The sequence below is a fragment of the Sapajus apella genome, unplaced genomic scaffold (assembly GCF_009761245.1).
Source record: "Sapajus apella isolate SASKATOON/1434 unplaced genomic scaffold, GSC_monkey_1.0 scaffold60, whole genome shotgun sequence".
Classification (NCBI taxonomy): domain Eukaryota; kingdom Metazoa; phylum Chordata; class Mammalia; order Primates; family Cebidae; genus Sapajus; species Sapajus apella.
In genome coordinates this window covers 10,795,110-10,808,687 of record NW_022437000.1, presented here as the reverse complement: position 1 = coordinate 10,808,687, position 13,578 = coordinate 10,795,110, and the positions used below count along the sequence as shown (strand labels likewise).

At 50.9% G+C, this 13,578-nt stretch overlaps 1 protein-coding gene across 5 annotated transcripts in view; it reads right to left on the bottom strand.

The window, feature by feature from the left end:
• Positions 1-309: 309 nt before the first annotated feature.
• Positions 310-13,578, bottom strand: part of NAXD (NAD(P)HX dehydratase) — a 25,414-nt gene continuing 12,145 nt past the window's right edge. For 4 of the 5 annotated variants that reach the window (XM_032246208.1, XM_032246209.1, XM_032246210.1 and 1 more), the window contains 6 exons: positions 11,900-12,008; positions 5,784-5,834; positions 5,603-5,707; positions 4,779-4,899; positions 3,250-3,370; positions 466-1,895 (listed from right to left, as the gene is read on the bottom strand). In XM_032246208.1, coding sequence (XP_032102099.1) covers positions 1,745-1,895; positions 3,250-3,370; positions 4,779-4,899; positions 5,603-5,707; positions 5,784-5,834; positions 11,900-12,008 — 658 coding nt within the window. In that variant the 3' untranslated portion in view covers positions 466-1,744. Of the gene's footprint in view, positions 1,896-3,249; positions 3,371-4,778; positions 4,900-5,602; positions 5,708-5,783; positions 5,835-11,899; positions 12,009-13,578 lie in introns of all 5 variants that reach the window. The other variant, XM_032246207.1, reaches the window with a different exon arrangement.

Sequence of the window (13,578 nt, the reverse complement as noted above, 5' to 3'; positions counted from 1 at the left end):
AAAAAAAAAAAAACCATTCTCTCCTTTAAGCAAAGGGATGTTTTACTTAGAACAAAAACTTAGTAACCAAAACCATGAGAGAGTTCCTGTGACTGCTGAATTGTGTGTCCCAAGGAACGAAGGGGCCGCCTTAGGCTTACCCCTCACGGTTCTTTAGTGCAGCCGTCATGGGAGGCGGGCGCCGGTGGTGAGGGAGTATCATACACAGGCTGATATATTTTTATCTCCCTGGCATCTCACAATTTCCTCACCTAAGAAAGCTGAAAGGTGATCTTTAGCTGTTTAAGGAAAAAAATACCACACTAGATGTAAATTAACCAGATCTGTCTTTTAATAGCTGCCAGAATTTAGATGTAATTCCCCAAAGGAAAGATGTCCACGGTACTCTTTTTCTGCAAAGATTCACATGTAGACAGGGAAGCTTCTGAAGTTAGGTGTGAAATTAATAGTAACAATCTTTGTTTGAAGAAAGTAGAATAGAACCATCTGGGGCGTGTCTGCACCACAGGGCATCACCCAAGAGGCATCAGGCTGAAAAGACTGAAGGGAACCAGGAGGTTTGGCCCTTGCTGTGGAACGGTGTTAATGAAAGTATAAAGAATTCTCTCTATATATATATATAAAGAATTCACGTCAGACACGAAACTGTACCAAGCCCCACTGAGACATGGAACTAGAGAATAAGTAAACGTCAGGCCACTCCAGGAAAACCACACAGACAGCAGAATTTCACCCAAGGTCAACAGGAAGCGTTTGCTGAAGCTGCGGTTACCAGCATCTTTGCCGGATGTGAACATCCCTGAGGACGCAGCTGCGCTGAGTCCTAAGCACACACCATCAGGACACTCTTCCCTGGGCCTCCTTAATGTCATCGCTGCACCACGCCCAGCAGGCCCCAAGTCCTCAGAACCTTTTCCTGAGACAGCACTGGAGGCCACGGCAGACTCCAGACTGCAGCCCTCCACTGCGCCCACCCCTGGTCAGGTCTGCCCTGCTGGGGCTGGTTGGGCAACATGGGACTTCTGAGGACAGGGACCCCAGAGAGCGTGGGACAGGAGGCATCCCAGAGCTCCCCGCCCACCTACTCAAGGGTCACCATCACTCATGTTTCCTTGTTCCCATGGTGCCTCCAAGAGGATTTCCAAACAAAGTGATCACTGATTACCCTGGAGTGTGTCAATAAGCCAAGCAATACCAGCAGCCCGATAGCACCAAGCTAGTCACCACTTCAAAACAAGATGAGCTGGACAACGAAGCAGTCCCCGATGGACCCAGTCAGAGGAAACACATCAGTGTAGTTGGCCCTCAGGGAGACTCGTGGGGACCAGTGCCTGCTCCCTGCTGGAGGAAACGCTAGGAAAGGGCAGCGGGGAAAAGTGAAGTGCATGGGCAGAGAGAACAACATGTAGAAACTGCCGATTTTGGAGGAGGCCGAGAAATTCAGTTGCGCTGCTAAAAGAGCTTCATTCTCACGTGACTTTCTTCATTTCTGTCTTCTCAGTTACTACCAAGGAGCTAAGGAAAGTTCAGGAATGCTTTGGTTAGTGTCACCATAACATCTCCGACCATGCATCCAGTTTAGCCAAAAACTGCAATATTCCAAATTCTTAAATTCTCAACAACCACCAGTTTATGCTGGTGAAAACCTGGCACGCGCCATGCGCCTTCAGCACACACGAGTCTGATTTTGTCACACACGCTCTCCCCCATCCAAGGTGCCTGTTTCCTTCTGGTCTGCGTGGGCTCAGGTTTCAAAGAGCTTGCTGAAGGCGGTCCCCACCTCGGCGATCATGTCAGAGGTGGTGGTGGAGCGACCGTGCTTCTGGAAGGCTTGGTGGTTACACTGCCTGGTGAGGGAGCAGGCGCCGAATGCAGCCACCAGGAGAGGGCTGGACCTGTTGGGGGGGCGACAGCAGGGGGTGTGGGAAGTGGGCATCACAGTCCAGGGGCTGCAGCTACCCTGGGCTCTGGCTTTGACTCTCATTTCAATCTTGGGACCCCAGATTGTCAATTTCAAGTGTGATATGCCTCTGAGGAGAAAGCAGCTTTATCACAGCGCAAACCACCATGAACCCTCCGCTATTCTCTGAAAGGAGGCACACGGGAAACATCCAGCATTCGGAGACGGGCCAGGGCATGCAGCAGGCAGGTGTCAGGGCCAAGCCAGGTGGCACGCGCTGCGGATCCCTGTGTAACTGCTCTCAGTGCCCAGGGGTGAAGGGCAGCTGAGGTATGAGAATGTGGATTCCTGCTTCCAAGGCTGCATCTCCTGGGAGAGGGGCGTGGGGGAACTAGAGTGAACCCAGCAGAATTACCGGTAAGACTCCTGCCCACGCCTCTACCTCCTCGGCTTTCAAATTCATGTGGACACACACAGTTTGGGGGATGGCCCCAGAGTTCCCCATCCCAGCAATGAGGGCAGCTGAGGCCACCGGATGAAGGCCTGCCTGCCCTGCCTGCCACACCTAGCACATGCCACTGTCACCATGACGGGCTCACAGAAGAGAAACGGAAGTGCTCAGAGATATGAGAACTGCCTACATTCACAGAGTTCTGACTGCAGAACTGGGCCACGAGCCCTGGTCCTAGAATTCTGCTGTCTCTTAAAAAAAATTCCCATCTTCGGCCGGGCACGGTGGCTAAAGCCTGTAATCCCAGCACTGTGGGAGGCCGAGGCGGGTGGATCACGAGGTCAAGAGATCGAGACCACCCTGGTCAACATGTTGAAACCCCGTCTCTACTAAAAATACAAAAAAAAATTAGCTGGGCATGGTGGCGTGTGCCTGTAATCCCAGCGACTCAGGAGGCTGGGGCAGGAGAATTGCCTGAACCCAGGAGGCGGAGGTTGCGGTGAGCCGAGATCGCGCCATTGCACTCCAGCCTGGGTAACAAGAGCGAAACTCCGTCTCAAAAAAAAAAAGAAAATTCCCATCTTTAAGAACAAGTATCTAAGTAAGCCTTGACCCTGTTTTCTTAGTATCTGTGTTACAGAGAGCAAACCACTCAACTCCCCACAATAGCCGTGCACCTCCAAACTCGTTGGAAAGCTCTGAAGACCGCCCCTGCCCCAGGCCCGAGTGTGGAGTGGGAGCTTCTGCCGAGAGGGTTTACCTGTGCCCTGGGATCTCTCCAGTGAAGCCCAGAGTTCATTCTCAGTGTTTCCAGGGCTGCTAATTCAACACATGAGCTACTAAGATAGCTCAGAAAAATCAGTTTCAGAGTAGAATAAATGAAGACGTGTGGCCTTACCCATTTGTTTTCTCAGGTCCAGCAAGGAGCGCCCAGTGCACCAGGACGCCCAGGGAGCCGGACAGGAGGTCTCCTTGCCCTCCACACCTGCGGCTGCTGCCTTCCTGGCTGCACACAAGCACTGCAGGGGGAGAGAGCAGGTGTCAGCACGGCATGTGTGAAGGTGACAGTGGCCGCCCGTGTGGAAGGATGCACGCAGCGCAGCCAGGGCCACACCCTCCAGGAGTGCCCGAGGCTCCACTCACATCCTGCCCCTATGGCTCTTCCCAGTTTGTTCCTCCCAAGGGCTGGAGGCACCTCTGTTCTACAGAAAAGGAAACTGAGGCACAAAGCAATGAGGCTGCCCCAGGCCTCGCTGTGTAGCAAGCATGGCAGGTTGGTGGAGACACCCGCAGCTTGGAACCGGTGTCCAGCTCCTCCCACCAGCTCCCAGAGGATGAGCCCTCGCCTGCAGCCCACACTGCAGAGTTCACCTTAAACCCCAGCCCAACCACATGGGACAACTGAGCGAGGCCTCCACCCCCTCCTAACTTTATGTGTGCCTGTGAATGTGGGAATTCCCTTTCTTTGGAAAATGTTAAAACCAGGTGTTATATTCTCTGAATGTGTTAGACCCAAGACAGCCTTCTAGTGACTAAAAACCCTCATCTCAAAGGTGCCAAGAGCCCCTCTGAGAACATGAGCTCTGTGGTCCCTGTGCCCAGCTATGTGTGGGTGAGTGTGCAAGGGCGCATGGATGTGACTGCGAGGGTGTGTGGATCAGTGAGGGTGTGTGGATAAGTGCGAGGGAGTGTATGAGTGTGTGAGAGAGTGGATGAGTGCCAGGGACTAGATGAGTGAGGGCGTGGATGAGTGTGAGCGTTTGGATGAGTGTGAGGGTGTGTGGATGAGTAGGCATCTGGATGAGTGCAAGGGCGTGTGGACGAGTGTGCAAGGGAGTGGATGAGGGTCAGTGGATGAACGTGTCAGGCAGTGGATGAGAAGGTGTGTAGATGAGCGCGAGGGCGTGTGGATGAGGGTGTGGATGAGTGTGTGAGGGTGTGGATGAGTGTGCAAGGGCGTGTGGATGTGTGCGAGAGTGTGCGGGGCTTTCTGCACTGTCCAGTCATTTTGATAGAACGAAATGCAACAAAATACCCAAATAACCACATGGATCGTGGATGCCACAAGTGAGATGAAAGAGGACGGTGGCAGCTTGGGGACGCGAACCCAGGACTCTGCAGCGTGCCCTGCTGTTCCAGGCACCCGCCTGCCAGGCTGCTTCTCATAACTAAGGCACAGCAATTCAGCCAAAGGGTAGAGCCCACAACTTGAAAGCCTGCTCTCACCACTGTCACCTCCCCAGCAAAACAGTGAGAAGTCAAAATCATGGACTCTGGAGAAGATGTGTTTGTCGAGCTCATCGGGAATCCCCTTGTGCGGAATGCATGTGAACAGTGTGTGCACACCAGAGGTCTTCTGGGGCTCACACTCAGTGTGGTCCCGCTGCCTGACCCAGCACCAGCCCACACAGGCCAGCCGCCGCTCACCCTGCTGGCCATCAGAGAGGATGTCGCGCTCTCCTTTCTGGACCACCGTCACGTTGCCCAGGGCTTGGCTGAGTCTCAGCAGAGATCCATGGCGGTCATCACTGTCCACGGGGCCTCTCAACTACGGCAACGCAGGAAGACACAGAAAAAGCAAAGCCTTCCTCAGACACAAGACATGTGACATGATGGATAGCCCTGTCCCATCTGCCATGAGACTCGCACTCTCACGTCTAAAAGGATCACCCAGGCACCGGTTAGAGGCCGCGTAGGTGGGAGGAAGCCCAGGATATCACCTGCAGCAACTCCAAGCAGACACCGACGCAGTGCCTGCCAGCGCCCGTCCTCTACCTGGTCAGACCAGGCTGGAGGAGGACACCGAGGCTGGGTTCTGAGAGCTCTGCAGGAGTAAAACAAATTCCACAGCACTGGGTGCTAACATTGATGGGACACTTACCATGTGGGGACTCATGGCTTTACACAGGTTTCCTTATCTCACAGCCCCGTGAGGCAGATGCCATCATCACATTACAGACGAGGCGCTCAGGACACAGACGAAGTGATCTGTCCAGAGTGCACTGCAGGAGGGGGCTGGCTGACCCAAGTCCCTGCCTGTCCCAAGTCCACCACCCCATCGTTCATCCAATCGAAGAGCACGATGGGAAGACGCGCCATCTGCTGTGAGAGGCACAGTGGTGACCTGCAGGTCTTTGTCCCTGGGGAGATGTGCCCACAGGGACAGGCTGGGCAGAAGCATGGAGCTCGCCCCTCACCCTCTTTGGGACAAATGGGGCTCGTGTCCACCCTTTGGGGGTCCACTCACTCACCACAGCGTCGTACAGTCTGCTGAACTCCATGTGGTTGGGAGTGAGCACGGCCTTCCGGTAGCCCTGGATGAGGGCTGGCTGCTGAGCGACCAGCCACAGGCCATCCTACATGGAACAAAAAGCCAGGCTCACTGGGCAGGCCTTCCAGGACCCCGAGCCAGGAGGAGAGAGGTCAACTCACCGCGTCGATGACCACAGGGATGTCCCTGGCCTTTGATGCTTCCAAAATGCCCTGCCAGAAGAGAAAACTAGGCTGAGCACCACACCTGCTGCCTCTGCCTATGGCGTGGACGCGTGTCTTCTCAAAACTCACGGTGAAACTTAACTGGGCACTGGGAAGTGGGGCCTTTAAAAGGTGATGTGGCAGAGCCCTCATGGATGGGTTTAATGACCTTTAAAAAGGGCATTAAGGGTCACTTTCCTGCCCTTCCTCCTTCACCAGATGCCGGCACGTTGATGTTGGTCATCTACCTCCAGAACTGTGAGGCGGGAAACGCCTGTTCATTATAAATGACCCAGTCTGTGGGACTGCTAGAGCAGTACAAAATGGACTTCCCAAGAGCAGTGAAAGAAAATTGAGCAGACTCTTAATAAAATGCAACATCAAGTCATCACACAATAAATGGAAAACAATAAAGTAAATGAATAAATAGAGAAGCAAGACCCAATGAACTGGCAGAGCCCCTTAGTAAGACAGGACACTGGGAACTCTGAAAGGTGAAGCCCAGTGGAAACGCTATAAACAACGCTGGGCTCCTGGGCTAACCCATGAAGACACACCCAGCGCCCCACCGAGGGCTTCCGGTTCTCCAGCAGATACTAATCTGCAGCATTCAGAGAATTCTTTCGAGTTCCCCAAATCACTAGTCATTATGTATTTTTCATATCACTTTACTTAGATATTTTAAAGTAAATATAAGTAAGTATATTGTCACTTGTGACAATAAACAGGGAATCATTTTTCCCTGATAGGATTATAGTGAAAGTTTCAAAGGTTTTCTATTTAAAAAATACTACATGTGGCTGGGTGTGGTGGCTCACGCCTGTGATCTCAGCACTTTGGGAAGTTGAGGCGGGTGGATCACGAAATCAGGAGTTCGAGACCAGCCTGGCCAACATGATGAAACCCTGTCTCTACTAAAAATACAAAAATTAGCAAGGGGTGGTGGCACACGCCTGTAATCCCAGCTACTCAGGAGGCTGAGGTAGAAGAATCGCTTGAACCCAGGAGGTGGAGGTTGCAATGAGCTCAGATTGTGCCACTATACTCCAGCCTGGGCGAAAGAGCAAGACTGTCTCAAAAACAAAAACAAAAACAAAAATACTACATGTACAGAGATACATACACATACATGTAATCAACATTGGTTATTTTTATTCTTATGATCTGATACACTGTGACAAGATTATTTACTGCAGTAGCATGCAAACTTGACTTGATAGACACCTACTAAAAAACATTAAAGGACATGCTAAGTGAGAATAAAGGACCGAAAACTAAAGTCATATATATTAAAAGTTAAATGAAATTTGAAAGCTGACAAAGCATTAGCTGCCTGCCTAACAAACTGCTCATTTCAGCTTGTTTGGTGACATGTATCCCAGCTGTGGGGAAGTCTGTTTTGCTCTGACGCTGGTACAAGCATTAGCAGTGTGTCTGTCCCATAGCCCCTTCCAGGGAAGCAGGTACCTGAGACTTCATGGAAGCTGATTTCCTTTATTAACCAAAAAGATTCTGTCTGCTTTTGCCCTGAGTTTGATTTTACTGTTAAAACTGTCAGGCTTTCGCTAATTCAGATTTTAGATCAGTTTCTGATTTCATGTTGCAGTATTTGGCAATAATCTGATATTTCATTTGTTTCTGTGTTTTAATGTATTTACAAATAGTAGTCAAACAGGAATATTCAGACCTGGAAAATGCAATGTGACACGGGTCGCCTAGAAAGATTCGCAGCATCAGAGCACCCAGCACAGAAGGCTGTCCCCACCCATGGGAAAGCAAACTGTAGGACACTAAGGGAGAAATCTGGCGGCATCTCTCAAAAATTTAAACGTCCTCACTCTCTGATTCAGCAATGGAACCTCTAATAATTTATCTTAGAAAATGCCCAAAAGAGTGACAAAATACAGATTCAGGACACCACTGATGGAACACAAAAAAAGCTGGAAACAGTAAATGAACTAGTTAAATACACTGTAGTATATCCATAGTAAATTCTGATGTCACTGTTACAAATAATGAGGAATATCCGCATATCCTACCATGAAAAAGTCCCCAGGACACACTGATAATGAGCTGTGAGAAGAGCACAGTGAGGCAGGTGCACTGGTCAAGAGCCTGCGTTCTCAATTCAGACAACTTGGGTTCAAAGCCAGATGATGTGAGACACTCCCCCAGTTGATCTTCAGTTAACACCATCCCTACCAAGATCCCAGCTGCCTATTCTGCAAATCAGCAAGCTGATCCAAAACTGGAATGCATGGGACCCAGGAGAGCCATACCAACCTTGAAAAGGACAAATCTGGAGAGCTTAGGCTTTCTGCCGTCAAGGCTTCCTACCCAGCCACAGCAATCAGGACTGGATAGTTGCAGAAGGAAAGCTGTACAGATAACAGAAACAAGAGTCCAGAAGAAGCCTCACATTTAGGGTCAATGGACTCTCAAGGAGGATGAAAGACAAATCAGGAGGAAAGAAGAGTCTCTCCAACACGTGGTGCTGCATCCGGACCCCACAAGCAAAAGAATGACACGGACGCCTGCCTTCCACCACACACAAACACCAGCTCAGCATGTGCGCAGAGCTAAATACAAGAGCTGAAACGGCAAGGCTCTTAAAAGAAAATGTAGGCGTAAACTTAGGTTAGGCAACAGCTTCTTAGATAAGACACCAATAGCACAAGGGACAAAAGAAAAAATAGCTAAATTGGACTTCAAAATTAAAAATTTGTGCTGTAAACAAAACCATCAAGGAAGTGAAAAGACAACCTACAGAATGAGAGGACAGCTGCAAATCATCTCTCTGATAAGAAAGTATGTGAAGAACTCCTAAAAGTCAATAAGAAAAAGGCAAACGATTTTCAAAATGGGGAATGGGCATGAATAGAAACTTCTCCAAAGAAGATACCCAAACAGGCCAGGCACAGTGGCTCACGCCTGTAGTCCCAGCACTTTGGGAGGCTGAGGCGGGTGGATCACTTGAGGTCAGGAGTTCAAGACCAGCCTGGCCAACCTGGTGAAACCCCATCTCTACCAAAAATAACAAAAATTAGCTGGGTGTGATGGTGGGTACCTGTAGTCCAAGCTACTTGGGAGGCTGAGGCAAAGGAATCACTTGAACCCAGAAGGTGGAGTTTGCAGTGAGCCGTGATCATGCCACTGCGACTGGGCAAGAACGAGAATCTGTCTCAAAAAATAAAAAAGTACCCAAACAGCCCGTGAGCAAATGCAAAGATGCTGAACAGCACCAGCTGCCAGGAAAATGCAAACCAAAGCACAATGAGGCCACTCCACGCCCACTAGGGGGGCTACTAAGTAGACAAGGGCAGTAACAGTAGTGCTGGGGATGACGTGAAGAATCAGAGACCGGGCACGCTGCTGGTGGGAATCTTCAAAAACCACTCTGCAGCATGGAAATGTGAAAGGTGGGAAGTGAGGGTGTGCCTCGCTGCCCCTGCGGCTCAGAGTCGGGACCTCGCATTGTGGTTCCCGTAATAAAAATAGCGCAGCTGCTATGGGAAACAGTGGCAGTGCCTCAGAAGGTGAAACACTGACGCCCAAGAGGAGTGAAAACACATCCACACAAAAGGTGGAATCAAAACAATTCTCCATAAATTAGGGAACAGATAAACCAAAGGTGGTATATCCATACAATGAAATATTAGATATAAAAAGGAATGAAGTGCTGATACATGCTACAACATATAATAACTAATATAAAATTAGGCAGAGTTGTCCAGGCACAGTGGCTCACACCTGTAATCCCAGCACTCTGGGAGGCTGAGGCAGGCAGATCATGAAGTCAGAAGTTCAAGACCATTCTGCATTCTGACCAACATGGTGAAACCCCGTCTCTACTAAAATACAAAAAAAAAAAAAAAATTAGCCCAGCATGGTGGCACATGCCTGTAGTCCCAGCTACTCCAGAGGCTGAGGCACAGGAATCACTTGAACCCTGGAGGCAGAGGTTGCAGTGAGTTGAGATCATGTCACTACACTCCAGGCTGGCAACAAAGCAAGACTGTGTCTCAAAAAAAGCATCGTGAACAAAACAAGTCACTAAATAGCACATATAGTGTAATTCCATTAATGTGAAATGTCCTGAACAGGCGAATCCATTGAGACAGAGTATACTAGCCGAGTGGCTGCCGGAGACTGGGGAGACAGGGAGCAGATGCTAACGGGATGGGCTTCTTACGGCAGTAAACATGTTCTAAGGTTGATCACGGTGATGGCTGCACATTTGTGAATACACCTGGAGCCACTGAGTAGTTCACTTTAAATGGCGAAGTGTATGGTAGGTACATCATCTAAATAAAGTTGTTTTTAAAAAACCATCTCTACCATTTCCTTGCTACAAGACCCCTTGGGTGTCTTGAATCCTTGCCAGGACTCAAGTGGTCATCAGAAGAATGAGGATATGAATAGAAATCTACCTAATCGGGTTGTTTTCAGGCCTACACCGGATGATGACCTCATTCAGGAATGTCGATGGAGCAGGAAGCCTCTGCTCTGCGCCAGGCACGAGCTGGAAGCTAACTAGGAGGCAGCCCGTGCTCGATGACCCGAGGACTCTCAAGACCACGCCGAGCGCATACAGGAACCACAATGCGAGGTCCCGAGTCTGGGCTGCAAGGGCAGCGAGGCACACCCTCACTTCCCACCTTTCACACTTCCACGCTGCAAAGTGGTTTTTGAAGATACCAATTTTTAAATAATGAACTTAAATTCACAAAGACAAGAACCTGAAGCAGAGAACTCTGGCTTGTTCACCTTTAATTCATCCACACGCCTAGGATGTAGAGCTGGACAGGAAGCAGCAGCTGTGCCAGCAGACCCAGCGCTTGCAGATGGGACCCCCACTGAGAGCCTCTCCCCGGGATGATAGAGGGTTCTATTGCTCCTAAGCATGGCCACCTCCTATTTCTCGGTGAGCGGGTAAGACCCTAAAGCTCAAAGATGGGCTTCCATGCTAACTCCATGCTGCTTGCCCTGGTGTGTACGGTGTTGGCCTGCATCTGCCTGCCCTTCAGGTGACTCACCCTGCACTGTTGGCTTCGTTGCTCACCACCTTCAAGCCCTCGCAGCCTCAGAAACCCCTCTGTTAACTAAGCACTCAACAGAGTGTCATGCAAATGGCTGACATTTTGAGGGTGACTGCTGGTCTGGGAACACAGCATGGCCAGGCACCTTCTAAGGGCTTCCAGCAGAGTCCCTCACTTAACGTCCGGCCTCTGATCCACCTGCAGTCACCACGCCTTACACATGTGAACACACTGTGGCACGAGGCCGTCTGGCACTGTGTCTTCCCCCAGGAGCTCTGACAGGGGTCCCCAGCAACTCGAGAAAGGGTCTCAGAAAGCAGTCCCTGGAATGCAACGCCCTAGGAGCACAACCCCAGCAGAGACATACAGGAGCCCAGCAAGAATCAGGGGACGCAGAGAACACAGAACTAGCAGCCATCCCCATCTTGTTATTGCCCTGATCCCAGGTGGTACTTATTTACAGCAGACACAAAGTCATCAGAATAAACAATTTCCATCTTTCTGGACTCAGGTGGGCATAAGATGAACGTTAAGAATGAAAAACCAGCATGAATGAGTGTCCATGTGCATGCGTGTGGGTGTGGACAGGCAGGCCTGTGTCACCGCACAGCCTGATGTCAGCAGAGCATGGTGCCAGGGCTGTGTGGGAACAGCTGCCCAGACAGCTGAGGGAACTGCAGGGTCCCCCAGCAAGAAGGGGGTGCATGGGATGCACACCTAGGCCTGACCCCAAACCTCTGTCAACTCTTGAGTCCTGCTCACCCTCTCCTCACATCAAACATGAAACATCTCAGCAACTCCACACACACCGGCAGCTGCTCCATGAGAAACAGTTGGGCAGAGGGAAGCAGACCTCAGCACTGTTCCTCACCACCTCTGCGCTCAGTTTCCCCCCCGGCCCTCAAATCTCATCTCAGTCACGCCATGAAGAGGCACACAGAACACTACACAAAATGCAGAGAAATGCCTCTGTTCCACCCTCACCATACTAAGGGCCAAGCCCGTCGTGAGGGAAGTGAGAGAGTTACACGTTACCTTGACATTTTTGAGAAGCGCATCATCTCTACCTAAGCCAGGTCCCACGACAAGGGCATGCAGCCGGGGAAGCCACTTCTCCACCTCATGAACAGCACCCGGGCTGTCGCTAAACAGGAAAGGAAGGGCGGGGTGGTTACCTACCGTTTCTCATTTATTTACTTTCATGTATTGGTTTACATTTTATTTTGAAAAAACAATTACAAATAGTAATGACATGACTCGTAAATAATTTCTGTAATTTGGATTTATTGTTTCACCAGTACAGAAGGTTCCAGGTACCCTGTGCCCAGCCTCCCGAGGTTAACACCTCACACACCCACATTCTGGCTCAGCACAACTAAGTTCACACTGGTTCAATACTATTCATTAAAGCACAGCATTGTTCGAATCTCCCGTTTCCTCTTGACGTCCTTTTCCCGTTTCAGGACCCAAACCAGGCCCCACATTGCATTTGGCCACTGCCTCTCCTTGATCTATTTTTTAATGCCCAGATTTAGATGCCTAGCTTTCAGCTTTTAGACAAGTTGGGAGAAAAGTTATGGCTATTTTCAAAATCATCTGCCCTGTAAAGTTAACCAGTTTGTTTCCATCCCTGCATGTGTGGCTGTGAAGCACAGTCTGTGTCTTTACAGGGCAGGCCCCACAGTGCACTGTTGCTGCTGCAGCGTCTCATTCAGAACCAGACAGGGTTTTGCTTTCTCGTACCTCCTTTCTGTTTGCTGTGTCCTCTCCTAGAGCCACTGTTAAGGCGTCTGTTCCTTTTCCTCCCCGACAAGCTCCCTTGTCAGGGTCACCAAGGACCCCACACTGTGAGATGAACCATCTGTTCTCAGGCCTCATCTCGAACGACCCAGAGTGGCACACACAGGTCCTCTAGAACTGTCTGGAAACAGCGGCTTCGCTGACTCCCGGAAGCCCCTGCTGCTGTCTGCCTCCTCCCCAGTCCAGGCTCCTGGCGTCTGAGTGCAGAGCCCCGCCGCCCCTTACTCCCTCATCTTCCAGCTTTAAGCACCATCCACATGTGCATGACTCCCAAGTCCATGTCCCCACTGTCGATGTCTACTAGCCACGTCCCCAGGATGTCTAGCTGGCAGCCAAACTGCGCCCCACATCCAACGCCTCATCTTTATCCCACCCAATCCCACGCCCGTTTCTCCACCACACGGAGTGACAACTCGCTCAGACCAAAACCCTTGGTGGCGTCTGTGCCCCTTGCCTTTTCCAATCCAATCTGTCAGCATATCCCGCCCCCAAACTTTCCAAACATACCCAGACTCCAGCCCTCTCACCATCTGACTGCACCCTTACCTCCCATGCATCCTTACCCGTTCCACCCTGGCCCTAGGGGCCCAGCCCAACAGCCACCCAGGAGCCTTTCTGACCCACACCGGCTCTGCCCTGCTCACTCAGTGTCAGAGCCACAGCCCTAACAGCAGTCCCACACCCTGCGCGGCCCGGCCCTGCACCTCTTGGTCACCCTGACACATCACAGTGCCCCACATGGAGCTCCGCGCCAGCTCCTCCCTGGTATGGAAAGGCCAGGCTCTACCTAAGCGTCATCACACTGTGCTGCTGCCCCAACTGCTCCTCTCACTGCCCGCTCCCTGCTGCAGCTCTCATGCAACCCCTCCCTGCTGCTGCTCTCACTGCCCCCTCCCCCGCTGCAGCTCTCTCAC